The sequence below is a fragment of the Passer domesticus genome, chromosome 3, assembly GCF_036417665.1.
Source record: "Passer domesticus isolate bPasDom1 chromosome 3, bPasDom1.hap1, whole genome shotgun sequence".
Classification (NCBI taxonomy): domain Eukaryota; kingdom Metazoa; phylum Chordata; class Aves; order Passeriformes; family Passeridae; genus Passer; species Passer domesticus.
In genome coordinates, this window is record NC_087476.1 from 54,686,283 (window position 1) to 54,701,434 (window position 15,152).

General features: G+C 41.8%; 1 protein-coding gene across 6 annotated transcripts in view; it reads left to right on the plus strand.

Annotated features, from left to right (window-relative positions):
* Nucleotides 1-13,057: 13,057 nt before the first annotated feature.
* The window catches only part of L3MBTL3 (L3MBTL histone methyl-lysine binding protein 3), a 78,130-nt gene continuing 76,035 nt past the window's right edge, over nucleotides 13,058-15,152 (plus strand). The window contains exon 1 of one of the 6 annotated variants that reach the window (XM_064413139.1): nucleotides 13,058-13,290. In XM_064413139.1, the coding sequence (XP_064269209.1) occupies nucleotides 13,214-13,290 (77 nt within the window). In that variant the 5' untranslated portion in view covers nucleotides 13,058-13,213. Of the gene's footprint in view, nucleotides 13,381-13,494; nucleotides 13,630-14,487; nucleotides 14,680-15,152 lie in introns of those variants that run through there. The other 5 variants (XM_064413140.1, XM_064413141.1, XM_064413147.1 and 2 more) reach the window with 5 other exon arrangements.

Below are 15,152 nucleotides of genomic sequence, written 5' to 3' on the forward strand. Positions count from 1 at the left end.
ATAAGAGAGTTGTTTATTGAAACATTCAACTTGAAATATCTTGGAATGTACAAATTAAATTGTGTTTCTCTATTTGGAGGGTTATCTGGACCTTTAGAACAGTTTGAGGTGAGAGCATTAACTGCCGTAAAATGGGAAAGCCAAAACTTAAACTCAAAACTGTTCTGTAATATCCAAGGTCCAATGTGCTAAGGACACCTTCTCAATCCATTATGTCTGAAGCATTGTTCCAGTAGAATTCAGCTATGACTAGCCCACAGAATTTGAAACTAGTTCTCAGATCTTTGGGTGGCTCTCTGAAAATGAACAATTAGTGACCATCTGGAAATTTCTTGTTTAGTATTATACAAAAACTGTCAGAGGCAAAGAAAGACCTTAATTTCCAGCATCTCCATGCAGGTGGCTTTCCTTCTAGCAATCCACTGCTTAATGCATTTCACACCTTCTGACTGCCAGAGTCAATGAAGCAGGAGCTTTGTAACCTTCAATATATAACCTTGTGGAAACCCAGAGGAGATTTCTTATAATGGGGTTCCCTGAGTAAGGCTGGGTTTCTGTACAAGAAATAGTCTATCATCATGCCATAAGAGTGTATCATTATGCTTGTGCCCAAGGGTTCAAATTAAAGTTTCAAAAGCAGTGCCAATGCCCACATTTCTTATGTGTTAAAAGTTTACATTTAACCTTGCATTGCAGCTTTTAAATGCTGTTTTGTTTTGTTTGAATCTTATTCTTTATGCCTTTTACAAAGCTGTCTTCTTACCTACCCAATTAGTTCAACTTAACCATTGACCAACTTCCAAACCACAGGTTAGCCCTCTTGCACTATTTAATCCTTAGTAGAACTGGTGTTAATTTTTGACCTCTTCCCTTGGAACCTTCATCTAATTCTCTTCACATATGTCTCCTGGCCCTTTGTTCAACTAACCTTATTTCTCTTCCTTTGTGCACCATGGCTGTTTGTCATCCTCTAAACCTCATCTTCCACATGAGCTCCCAGTCCCAGTCTCCTGCATATATACCTGGCAATTCATTATCCCACCTTCTTGCTCATCACACTTCTTCCATTTCTTTCTGCACATACGTTACCACTAACTCCTAAATTTCACTTTTGTCTACACTGCATTCAAATTAATTTGTTTTCTCCTCTGTACCTTGTCAACAGAAAGGTCCCTGTGTGGCAAACATTTTTGTGGAGCTTGGCTGTAATCATAGGAAGAATTAAGTTACTGCAGCCTTGAGTGGGTCCATAGCAGACAGGCTTTTCAAAATTTTCAGCTAAATATCTAGCCAGTATTTTCTGAACACTTGCATAATGAAATTTTTCAAACGTGAATAGATTTAAAGAGGAGCAGCATGAATAATTCTCTAGCATAAAGCCCTCTATTCCTGTCAAATTTAATATTTTTACCTCAATAACTGGATGGAGTAAAACTTTCAATGTAAAAATCCAGAACATTTTCAACATGGGCAACACGACACACTTTTTTTCTACTCCCTTCCTCATAAAAGCTTACATTATTATATCTGTAAATTGAGAAACAAAAAAGAAAATAATAAAGCTAAGAAAAAACACCTAGTAAGAATTTTTTCAGCCCAAAACTCATTTGACAAAGTAACTCTAAGAGCTGTTTAAAAGTGAAAAATGTTGGGGCGTCTTCACTACAGATTGTGCTATCTGATTCAGTAATGCTATATACAGTTGGAAGTATAGTGTATTAATTGTCTCCAGTGGAATAACTTCCAAGGTGCCAAACCTCAAAGCAACTTCAAGATTATGCGCTTAAAAAGATGAATAATACTAAAACAAAAATGTATGCCTAAAAAGTGCCTTCCAATTACTTTTTTACCAGCATCACAGAATTACCCAAGGCTGGAGGCCAACCTTTCCAGCAGTTTGCAAAATATACAGTGTTTATGCTATATAAGAAATGTGTTATGTATTTTGATATATGTAATACTTACATGCATAATAATGATGAGGTCTTACTCCCATCCATTTTAATTTAGATTGCTCCTTGCTCACTTAGATCCAGGTTTCTTAATAGCTGTTCCAGACAGGTCAAAGTGGACTCTTTTTTTAATTCAGCTTCTATTCATAGGAATGAATGATTATCATATTGAAAAAGCAAAATATTTTCTCACCTTGAAGATCAGAACGGCTGATTTTTAAGCTCCTTGACAAGACTCAGTATGACTTTTATTTTTTACCTCAAGATATCTGAATGATATAATCTAAATTTTCAAAGAATCTAATCACTTGCCATCCAGTGGATGTCACCACAAAATGTCCTGTGTGACTCCTTTGATGTATTTTCCTACTGCAGCAGTGAAGAGCCGGCTGGAAGAGCTCACTGTTCAGACTCTGCTGAGTCCAAGAACACCGATATTTCCTGCATTTGATCTGTGGGTATCATGACTTTTTTTTTTTTTCCTTGTAAAAGACCAGGTGATTCATATCATATCCTCACACTCAAGGCAGCATGTGTTTGGACTGCCAGAGGGGCATGAGAGATGTTTGGTTTTGTCAGGAAGCAGAGATTCCCACCAATGGGTTTATCAAAAACTACTTTTGTATTTGCTTGCCGGAAATAGGAAAAGTCTGGGTTCAGGAGTCAAAAGAGTGAGATCTTAGAACAAGCTACTTATTTACTCATGCCCAATGAGCTATCCGTGGCCCACAGTGGCTTTTATGTAGATGTAGATGACACAGACATTTTAAATTTGCCATCTGAGTCTACAGGCTCTCTTCAGTTACGTGTGGTTGGAGTGACTGGGGTGGATGAGTGGGGATGGAAGCATTACTGGAGCTGGGGAAATCTCCCAGCTGTGCATTCCTGACCTGGCTAAAATTCAGCTGCTCTCTCACAAGCTCCACAGTTGTGCAAAGTCTCTGCAAGTTGCCTGGGCTGACATTATGCTGCATCACACTGGGTGAGCTTTGAGAGATGATCAACAAAGGAACATTTGAGCTGACATGATGCCCCAGAAGTTGAGAACAGATATAGCCAAGGAAATTAAACTTTTGTTATGTGATCTGCAACTTAATACCCCAGCTGTTAAATGGCCATCCTTACATTAAAACAACAACAACAAAAAAAACCAAAACCAAAAAATCCCCAAAAACAAACAAACAAAAAAACCTATTAAGACCGATTCAATTGATTTCTTCCTTTCTGCAATTTGAAAACTATGTTTCAAACTAGATTTTCTATATTTTCCAGTTGCCAAGTATGGGATTCATTGCAGGTAAATTTAAAGTCAGTGCAGTGAATGGTATGCCCTGGTAAGGTGAATCTGTCAACAGGATTCTTACTTCACTTTTAGGTCAGTTTTTGAAATGTTTTCTTTTAGGAAGCTGTTAGTTAGGGTTTCACAAAGCTATTGATAGGAAGTCTAATGGGAAAGACCTGTGTAAGACCAGATGAATCTCTATTGATTGCTGAGGTCTGTAGAGAGAGCTACACTCAACAGTTTTGTATAAACACTACAGTGACTTTGTTTAATTGTTTCAATTCACATAGCTCTGGTCTCAGAGATCAGTCTTTCCTGATGCCAAGTCTGTGTAAAACACAATGACTTTTATTTTTCTGAACATTCAATGTCAGAGATATTTCCTGGAGTTCCAGGAGGATCCACTAAGCACATGACATTTTGGGTCCAGAAAAATCAATTGCTTTTAGACTTGGGCAAAATTTTCAAAATTATATAAAGGTTTTTGAGCTCAGTTCACATTGCAAATCACTGCCCTATTGATCTCTGTGGGCTTTTGACTGACCAGTCACTGAGGGGACTTAGAAGTGCATTTTATCTTCTGAATTTTATTTTAATTGAAAAATATATATATAAAACCCACACCATTGCAATCTCACACAGATGCAGAGAGAATAAGGCAGTCACATTGTTTGAGGGATCAGTGCCCTACTGACTGTAGTTCTGCACTTATGTTAAACCATCAGCATTGCTATCTAACCCACTAAGCCCCTGAAATATTGGTATAATTTTCCAATCTATCTGATCTTATCAGACCACCAGTTGTTATGCGGAACTGATCTGCTAAATATCTTACTGATCTTGAACTACTGCAAATTTCTGATGTAAAATTCTTTTTTAAATCAGTCCGCTTTGGAACAGAAGCAAGAAAAAAATTGTTTGGATGGTACCAGTGCAAGATTACCTTGTGCTCTTGGTCAGTTTAAAGAGATCTGGGTTCTGCACCATGGAGAATTGTTGGATTTGGCTCTTATTAACAGTCAGTTGAAATAAGTTTGAGTCAATGCATGCTGAAATGAAACTCTCTCAGCTAAGCTCAGGTAGCAACTGGAGCCTAAGTTTGCCTCAAGTGGCTACTTTTACATATGTGTTAATGCAGAGAAGCTAAGCAGTGTGAAAAAACCCCAGTTTTTTCTCTATGCCCTACTTGACTGGTTAGATTTATGTGTTATTGGTTAAGCAACCAGGTCTAGGCTGCAGAAAATACACACACACCCTTCATATTGTGAACTCTATATTTGAGCTACAAGGAGGCAAATGCAACAAGGTTAGAAATGGTTTTCATTCTAATTCCCTATTTTCATTGACTTATTACTTAAGCAAGAATTTTAGGCTGAAATTTTCCACACTTAGCTTCTACCAACATTTATTTTTCACCTGTTAGAATATTAGGGAGCAGTTATGAAAGAATAGTGGAGAGAATTTCTCTGCTATGAAAGAATTCTTGTAACATTAATAAATAAATAAATGCTATAGACAATAAAATTAAGAATTTAAAATAGAAATTGGCATAGAAATATTCATTACCTTGGAATATATCATGCTCATACTGTGAAGAAAAATAATTCTGAGTTAACTAAGCACTAAGGATTCATAAGTTGGCTTTGAGCACCAGTAATGCCAGCTATAGTTAAAGAAAGGTGTTATTGTTGTACACAGTCTGCTGGTTTAGGAACAGATATTGCTTGATAAAACTAGTCTGTGAGAATTGTAAAGTATTAAATATTCACAATTACCATGTTATGCTTCCATCTTTTAGCTTTGAAGAGAACTACAACTTAAAATATTTGGAATATACCGTGTCAGCTTGTGAATTTGCAAGCTGTGCAAGAGAGGGGTGGCAACAGCAGTTGTAAATACACATTGGTTTGAATTCCAGCCGAGCACCTACCTTGTCTGCCATGCACATATGCATGTGTCTGTTTCTATAAGCATGTCTTGACATATTAGCTACTACAACAAGAGAAGCAGCATGTGCAGTAAGTTTATATAATGTTTCTTATCCTATTTAAATCTGCAGCTGCTGATTCCCTGATGTGTGCAGAACTGTGCTCAGTAGAGCCTTATTCTGATGGGTTGTGGTAACCTAAACAAAACTGTACAGCACTGTGTCCTATTCCAGAAATTAAAAAAAATAAAATAATCTTAATTTTGCATAGTATGTTTTGCATGCAGCTTCTTCTTCTCAGATGATGTGATCTTATACCAGTCTTCTGATACTAATGCAAATCATGATACTCAGGCCTGAATACCCATCTTCACTACAGAACAGAACTGCACCAAAAGAGAAACAGTTCATGCTTTGGCTCATGTGAATGTAAACCAGCATATAAACCAAATATAACATGGCTTTCCTTATACAAGTCCATTTATATAGGTGATTTCTGCCTTCAGGAAATGATACAAGAAATAGCAGTTTATTATAATATGATCCTGTTGTTATAGATGTGGGTCAGTCTATTTTTATGTGTGCTTATATAATGCAATTATTTGTCCCCAGCTGAAACTTGGCTCACATTCCATACAGAAGAACAACCCTAGTAGTTACCAAAAGATAAAGTAGTTTAATATAAATAAATAAATAAATATATATATATAGAGAGAGAGAGGGAGAGAGAGAGAGAGAGTATACACTATTCTTGCTCATTAAGATATATTTAGGTGGTATCTCCTTTTCACTGGATTGATGCTTACAACTATGTCATCCAAAACAGAAGTCAGAAATATTACGAATGGAAAGATATCATCATAATGTAGGAGACAGTTTTTGACCAATATTTCCGAATTGAGAATTGCCATTCAGATATTTACACAGGCTGTAATGTAAGGTACATATCTGAATTCACTGTACATTTAATAAAAACAATAAACTTTTCATGTACATGTTTGAGTCCCACTCTAAAGGACATTCTTGACTCCACTGACTTTCTATAAAGCCTTAGCTCCAAACTCAGCACATAACAGAGGTGCCATAAGTTAGCCACTGATAACAGCTCCAGGCAAGATGTATGCCTAGCAGTGCACTTACAAAACACCATCACTGTAATTATTTCTCTAAGGGAAGAATATGCATGGCGCTTTCAGGATGATCAAATATATTTATGAAAGTGCTACTTACACCTATGCATCCCTGGATGAGTGGTGAGAGGGCAAGAGACTTTCTCTTTGGAGCCGGAAAGGTCCGTCATCCATTTTTAGCCAATGATCCTAAAGTCTTTGGTGTCTTCTTGGAACTTTTAAATGTTCCCTGAGAACTCATCAACACCCCCGAATGCAGCATTTGTGCACAGAAAATCTAAAAGTCCTTCAGTTTTAACTCCATTTTTCCAGTTTAAATATTTAGAGGTTATGTAAAGAAGGGCAGATGTGCTTCCCAGTACTGTACTATAATGATATTAATGATTATACAGTTGATGTTCCCATGTTGCATCATTTTCTTTCTAAAATTTAAGGCACAGAGGATTTCGATTTGCAAGAATTCCCCAGGGGTAAGAAGCTAGGAGGGCTTGATGTAAAGTGCCACATGAAGCTTATCTTGGAACATGTGAAAATGAACTAGTTTCAGCAAAAGTATCTTTTCTGAAGTTCAGCTCCTCTTGAACGCTTAAGAGCATGCATCAGTTCTGTTATCAGTGGATATTGAAATCAAATCATGTTGTGGGAAACTGCCAATGTAAACCAACATGAGTTGGTTTTTCCACAAATAGGCATCAGCCTGCACAGACTACTAACGTATACAGCTCTGTGCTCAAAGCAAAAAGAATATCCTGCCTGCTTTGTTGTGGTAGCCAGGAGACCGAGTTCTCCATTGAAACGTGTTTGTCGAACCTTGAATTCTACAGCAAACAGGTACTCCCACCTCCTACTATTGTCTGTAATTATTTTACTAAGAATATTAGTTGGCACGTGTCATTATTTTCTAGATAATAAATGAGATTTTGGCAGATTGATTTCCTAGCATGAGGAGTTAGCACATAGCTTTAAAGTCCAGAACAAAAACTCCCTTTTACTGACTGAAGCTACTATTTACATTTACATTTACATATTCACTTACATATATAGATCAATGAGAGCACAATGCCCACTATGCCAGCACAGGAAATGTATGAGTTGACTCCACAAAGCCTGATGACTCAGGATCATTGGCAATGGAATATAAATTTCTCAGAATCTGAATAGTCCATTCGTTGTCAGTTGCAGAAACAGGCTCCATTAATATTCTCTGTTGCTCGTCAAAGAGGGGAATGCTGTTGCTGTGTGTCCACATGACACAGCAGCACTGGAAAAATGTTATAAAGGACTCACTTCTTGTTGTTCTACGTGGGTTGTTGGACCTCACTGCAAACAGGAGATGCTTTGTCTGTTGCTTTAATTGCAGTCACATTTGGCAGGCCTAGTGGATACCTGTTCTGCTGCAATCCTAATTCTGAATTCTCAGGTAAGGAAAACTTCTTATCAACGTCCAAAAAAGATTCGTTCAATGTTTGCTGCATTTCTGGTTTCGTTCTACTGCCTTTAACTGTTGGCATCAGGTTTTTGCATTAGTCTCTACAAGGAGAGATCTGTTTGCTCAGAGAAAACCTCTGCATTATCCCACATATCAAGGATGTATTGCTTGGTATATGTAATCTGACACCACCAACACTAAAAAATACAGGGGGAAAAGGTTGTTATTTACTTGTTTGAACACACTAATAGATAAAAAGTTTTGAAAATAAAGAAAGAAGAGTCTGCATGCGTACTTTGAGTCATTTGCTCTTATGTGTAACACAAGCAATATTTGGGATTCTTTCCTCTTCATCTACTGCTGGACCAATTTATATTTTACTAGGAATGTCCACATGTGGCTGTGAGTCACTAAGTCTGACACATGTTGCTCTGAAAACTGCTCTATTGCTCTCCAGGGAGAGCAAGTTAGAGCAAGTTCTCACCCTGCCATTGTGTTTTAAGGACCTTGGATGGGACTTCCTCCTCTTTTCCCCATGCTATCAGGCTTTGCTGTCCAAGCAGACCACAGGATGAGCTATTTATTCACTTCCAGATATTTTTTAGCAGCAGTTATAGATCTAAAAATTCTACAAACAATTATTAAAATAACTCCTGCTTTTGTTGCCTATTCAACAGAATTGTTTTTCACCTAAGAAGTGAAGACTGCAACCCTTTCTCATTCAGCTTCTGTTCCCAAGAGTGATGTTTATTCTGTGCTGCCTCATCAACTTGCCTTCTTTGTGCATATTAAAAATACAGCCTTAGCTCTCAGAGTGACTACTAGCTTTTGGATGACAGGTCTGGAGTATCCAGCCTGAACAGAGTGTCCAAAGTAATGCTCTGCTGCAAGGCTGTTATAATCTTATGTGCAGCTGAGGTCAAAGCCTTCTACTGTGGGAAGTGATAATGGCCCTCATATGCAGAGTGTGCCCACATACCTTAGGAAAGAGCATGCATGAATATAGTTCTGTGCCAAAAAAAGCTGTGTGGTGGTTACCCTCTTACCCACTCATAACCATGATATTGCTCATTATTATCCCTTAAAACTACATCTAGGAAACTCCATTTTTAAAGACGGCAAATCTCCTGTTACTTCCAACTTTGCCCGGTACAGGCTCCCTCCCTTCTTCCCCCTTTCCCTTCTTGACCCACTTACAATCTGCCCCTTTCCATACCACTTCTCCTCTGTGGTGTGTCTCTTTTCCTACCCTCCCCTCCTTTCCTCTCCCTCAGGACCTTTATTCTTACCCATTTCTTTTGGCCTATCATCCATTCCAGACCACATAATCTCTGCTGTGTCTTCATACCTCTTGTCTCTGGGGCCATGTCTTGCTTCCTTCAACTCTTGTAAGATCTGCCAGGGCTCCAAGCCCTCCCCTAATGTCCAACTCACATGTCCAAGCTTCTAACTTCAGCCTTCTTCTGGTTCAAGAGCCCTTATCAATATTCCTAACTTGCATTTGACTCACTCTTGCAAATTACTTTTTCTGCTTTTACAACTCATTATTCGGGTCCAATGCTCCCCAAACCCTTAATATGCTACGTGGCTCTGGATTCATTCCTGAACTGACAAACGCATAACTTCCTTATCTGTCTTTGAATTTCTTTAGGATGAAGACCAACTCTGGAAAGCTCTGTAGTCTTGCAACTTTATGAAAGCAGTAATTTTCAAAGGCTTCATCAATGTCTCCAGAAACAAGCTCCCCCAGGTTGCACCTACACCTTCATCCAGGGCACTGTGGGCTGAAACCTCTCTAGAAAACACTGCAGTTTCTTTCAAGTACTCATGCCCAAGTTTTATTCCCAGGAAAAAAAGACTGTTGCCCACCCAAGACTCACTCTGGTAGGGAGTTGGGATGCAGTCAGGCAGGCACACAGACCTGAAATTCGAATCAACTTTGATAAATATTCTGGGATGAGTGGCAAAGCCAGTTGATTCTATTGATAATAACTCAGTCATTATTTCTTAACATCAGTGTGGACATCAAGTTCTCTGGACAGGAAGACAGTACTGTTAAGAGGAACTGGAATCACCACGGACCACAGTATGCTTGCTTCAATTGGTAAATGGCCACATACACCTTCTCTCTTCATTCCCAACTTCTTAGAGCTTTCAGGCTTCCATTTTCCTGGCTTAGAGCTTTACATAACATATACTTTTGTTTTCAGTGATTGCCCTCAAACCCTCTTTCCTGCTCTCCAGGTTGGGGAAGAATCACATGACAGACTGATGACTGCCACTGGTGAGAAAGGTCACACAATGAGCTGCACAGGTTATTAGAAATGTGATAAAAAGTCCCATGCAGGCTATTTTTGATTAATGAGGCCATCTTTAAGGCATGTTAATCTGTATCATAGAAATCAAGATCTCTGAAATGTCAAATTATTAGTTAAAATGTAAATACTGATTATCTTTTTCTTGGTTTATGTAGATACTTGCTGAGGAGCCACTAGATCACATAAACCCAATATGCAAACTGAATGGATAATGTACATTACTTTACTCTCACCCCCTTAAATGGTACTCAAGATTTGAATTTTGGAAGCCACGTATAGGGATGTTCATGCACATGCTCTTAGAAAAATAATCAGTATTTGGCTACAGCACAAACACCTATTCAACGAGTTACAAGAATACTCAGAGAGAGACCAAATTTAGCTACTCCAAAATCTGTCATTAAACATACTGCCAAAATCATATTAAATGCCATACTTACATATAGAAAACAAGTGTTCAAAATTCTCTGCCTTTGGAATACAGATGGAATTCTAGTATTAAATAAAATGGCAACAGAACTAATGTTTAAAGAGCATATGTGAATAGTGTTTAATCTATTTTTACTCAATAAATTTTTATTGACAAAATAATGGGTTTATTATACATCAGGAGCTGACACACTATGATTAGGTCAAGGATCGAAGAAGGAACATAGACCAGAAGGTACCTTTATTAATTTCATATGTCCTTTTATTTTAATCAAAGAGTTATCTGTTCAATCCAATAAGGCACGTACGTGCTGTTTCAAATCCTTGGTTTCAATTACTACTTCCAATATACATCCTTCAAGAAGGTTTTCCACCTGTGTCATCATTTTCTGTAAGGGGCTACACTCTTACATTCACACATATGACTATGTTTCCCTTTAAGATTTTCAGAGGAAAGGGACAAAGTCTTTCAAGCATAAATAAAATGATGGAAGATAACTAGTTCAGTTGTACTCTTAGAAATGTATTTTCTTAACAGGGTATGTTCTACCATCCCCCAAAACATCAATATCATCTGGAGAATAATCAGTACAGGTCAAGCATCCTAAAGAGTTTGAAAGAACACCAAATTGCACCATTCTTTGACTATCTTCTGCAGAGCCCAGCTAATTTAATGCTACAATAGAATAATCTAGTTCTCTGGCAACTGACTGACTTAAAACATTTCAACAACACTGAACATTGGGAACATTGGGAAATAATTTTCAAAAAAGTGCTGAATGACTTCAGTTACAGTTTATTCTTTGTTTCTAACACATAAATTTCCTCAAGTAAGAGTTCACTGGTGGAAAGCAGGAATTTTCTCACCCTTTACTATTTTTTGAGTTTGTGTTTTAGAAGAGTTAAAATGTATGTTATCACTAATTATTACAATTAGGTTAATACTGTTTTCTGTAATTAGTTTCTAATGAACATATGTTTATTGATGAAAACTGCAGCCTATATGCAATGCCATTTGAGCTGAAGGGGTGTGAGAAGTCTCATCATTGCTCATAATAAAACAACTATAATGTATTTTGCTTAGGCACCAATTCTGCAAATACTTAATTATGAGCTCCTTTTTACTGCTGTGAAAAAAAAATCATTTAAATAGACAGAAACTGTCAAGATAGTACAGTAAAAGCCTGATTGTCTGAACTGTTTCAACATGGGCATAGTTTAAGGGAGCAGAGTTGTCAAGCTTGGTTCTCAAATATTCTAACACATATTCTGAAGTAAATACTCTACTGAACAGAAGCTGAAGCTAGGAAGTCTTGTCAGAGATGGAGCATGTCTATCTCGTGTCCAGTGCAATGCTGTCCCCATCATGGGGATCAGAGGGTAATACAGTATGCATCCATAATTCCTAAAAGGTTGCACTTAGTCTTGTCATTTGTATTTACTTCCATTGATATTCAACTGATACTTATTACTGGCTGCCTATTAGTACTTATCATCATTTCTGTTCTAGTAATTTGGGCCAAAGTTGGAAGTGTAATTGTAGAAGAGAGCATATATAAAAGCAAGATGAAACTTCGTCATTGATCATTACTGGGATTTACAAAAGATGTATTGAGATTTTAGAGTCATTTTAAGAGATATATAATTATATGCCAAACTATCAAAAATTCAGAATTTACTTTGTCAGGTTGGCCTTTAGGACAGAATGACTTTAGGGAGATGCTGTGTGATCTGGAAAAAAATTTAGGATTAGTATAATTAAGATTGTGTTGTGTTCTTTTATACTTTGCCTCAAACTGCATATATGTATGTATATACAGTTTTAAAGTATCATATTTACATCTGATCACAATCCTCCATCCTCCCTTTTTCCCAGTACACTTAGGCCTCATACAGGTCTATGTTGTGTAATGTTCTTTTGCTAACAGATCTCCTTGCAGGTGAAGTCCATCCTGGGCATTCCCATGAAATAACAAGGGCCTTCAGTTTTCACTGTTTTCTGAACCAGAAACAGAAATGAGTGAAGATGATATTTGTCTTTAGGAATACGGGGCACAGATGGAGAGTATTCAAGCAGGTGGCACACCTGAGACTAGTTTTATTTTGTGAGCTGGCTAGGTTGTAAACGAGACGAGGCCCATCACAAGGAATGTGTCCATACCGAATGCACCCCGTATTTCGGGAGCGCAGGAGGAGCCTGGCGCAGCGATGCCTGCCTTCAGACCATCTCCTCGGGGATCCCCCAGCCGGCCGCGGCGAAGGGCAGCCCCTCTCCCGCCGGACCCGCACTTTCCTCACTGGTGCCCAGCTGTTCTGCCTCTGCTCCAGGTCTGCTCTGCGCAGAGGATGGGGCCAAGAGCCACAGACAGGCTTTCCCGGGTTCCCCGGCGCCCACCACCCGACCTCGGCAGCACCTGGCGGGACCCTGGAGGACCGGACCTCCCCCTCCCCGAAAAGTGCAAGGCGTTATTTTTGAAAGCGCCCAAAATAGCGCGCGACTGCTGCACAAGTCTCCTTATTATTCCTCCAGCGTCGGCAGTAAATCAGGGGGAGGATGCACCTCCGCCGGAGCCTTCGCCGGCAGCCGCGTTTTCGGCGAGGGCGATGCCCGCCGCCGGTGCCGGCTGCCGGGTGCCGGCTGCGGGCGGCCGGGGCGCAGCGGCAGCGCAGGCGAGGGAGGAAGAGGAGCCGCGGCGGCGGCGGCGGCGGCAGTTTCCCCTTTCCCCAGCCCTGGCTCCGCGGGCGCATGCTCACTGTGCCCGCAGCCCTGGACCATATTTGTCAGGACTACTCGAGAGACGGAGAAAGAGAGAATTTGGGGGGGTAAGGAGCGGCGGGTTCCGATCTGATCCGCAAGCCGTTTAGGGAGCCGCGATGGCAAAGGCTGGTGACGGGTTTTAATTTTCCCCCTAGGTGAGGATGAAAGTTAGAGAGAGCGCGAGAGATAAAGGGAGAGACGCACCTCCTCTCCCTCCCTTACGAAACGTATCTGGGGAAGGGGAGGGGGGCTTCTCCCCGACCACCTCGAGCAGAAAGGATGGAAGTTAATGCCGGGTAAAGTGGGCAAGTGACTCGCAAGTGGCTGGGGAGCGGCCGGGGCACCGGGGATCTCACTAAATCATAAGTGTACGAGTGTGAAAGAGGAACAAAAGAAAGAGAGAGGTGCCTGGTATTTCTTTTTCTCTTCCCAAACACATGAAGGGAGTACATGTATATATATATGCGCTGTATATTTATATACATACACAGGCACGCACGCACGTATGTGTATGTACATATATATATACACGGGGGAGGGAGCTGTGGAAATGTGTTTGGGGGGGCCTTTTTTTTTGGGGGGGGGTGTAGTGGGTTCCGAAGGGAGGGGGAAGGGAAGGGGAGAGACATTTTGCAGACTTGCCCCACCAATGAGCTTGTCAGTTGGCTCCATTTAATGACACTTACGGGGCACCGCCGTGCTGTTGGGAACAATGTGATGCGGGTGCCGCGGCCGGGCGGCGGGGGGAGAGGCTGGGGGGGCACGGGTGTGCGTGTGAGCGCCGGGCGGGGAGGGAGCGGAGCGGAGGGAGGGGGCTCGCTGCCACCCGAGCCCCCCCTCTGCAGCCCCGGCTCTTTGTTCGCACAGGCTGAAGGACGGGGAGAAGTGCGGGCTGCGAGGGGGCAATGCGCAGCGGAGAGGGGTGCGAAAAAGGGTTTTTTGGTCGGAAGCGGCGAGAGGTGGCGGCTGCCGGGATATACCGGTTGAATGTGCCGTGGGTCCCCGTGTGCGAAGGCCTCTACCAGCGCGCAGCAGAGAGTTTGTATTTTCCGTCGCTCCTGCACTTTGTGTGATTGTGTGCGAGAGATATTTAAAATATAATCATCTCCCAATTTCCGCCATTTTGGGGAAAGTTTGCACACACATACACATACAAAAAAAAAAAAAAAAAAAAAAAAGGCGAGCTTGTAGCAATTTTTTTTTTTTTTTAAGAGACGAAAAAAAAAAAGTCTTTTGCTCGAGTGCTCAGTTCCTGCCTCTGTGCGGTGCGTGCGCCGCGCTCGCTGCGGCAGACATGTGAGGCGGCGGGGGAACGGCCCCTGCCCGCTTCGGGCTGCGTGCGGCGGCGGGGGCCGGCGCCTGTCACCGCCGCCGGCTCCGCGGGCCGGCCTCGGGGGGCTGCCGGGGGCTGGCCCCGGGGTGCCGGCGGTGTGTGTGAGCGCACATACACGTGAGTGCGTATTTTGCCGACGACGGGGGCAGGGAGCGGGGGGGGGCAGGCAGGGGCAGGGAATAGGACGCGGCTTTTCTGTTAAGTTGCGCGCTCTCGCCTGAAGTGCGGCCGGGGTGGGGGAGCGGCCCCCCGCGCACACGCCCGTCTCTCCCTCCCCGTCTCCGCAGCCGGTGCATATAACAACAGGATATAGGCACACTTGTTCTCGCTAGCGCGTGTGGGGCGGTGTTTTTTCGGTGGGGGGGGCGGAAAGCGATTTTTTTTTTTTTTTCGGCGGGGGGGAGGGAGCGGCGGCCGACGGGAAGGCGCTCCCGCGGAGCGGCCGCCCGCCCCCGGCCGGGGCTTCGGAGAGGCTGCCGGGGCTACAGCGCCCGGGGCGGGGGGCGCCGCGTCGGGGCCGCGGCGGCGCCCGCTCCCCACCCCCATGGTTTTCCCCCCTCCCCGTCGGAGCGGGCGCACGCGAGAGCGTGAGAG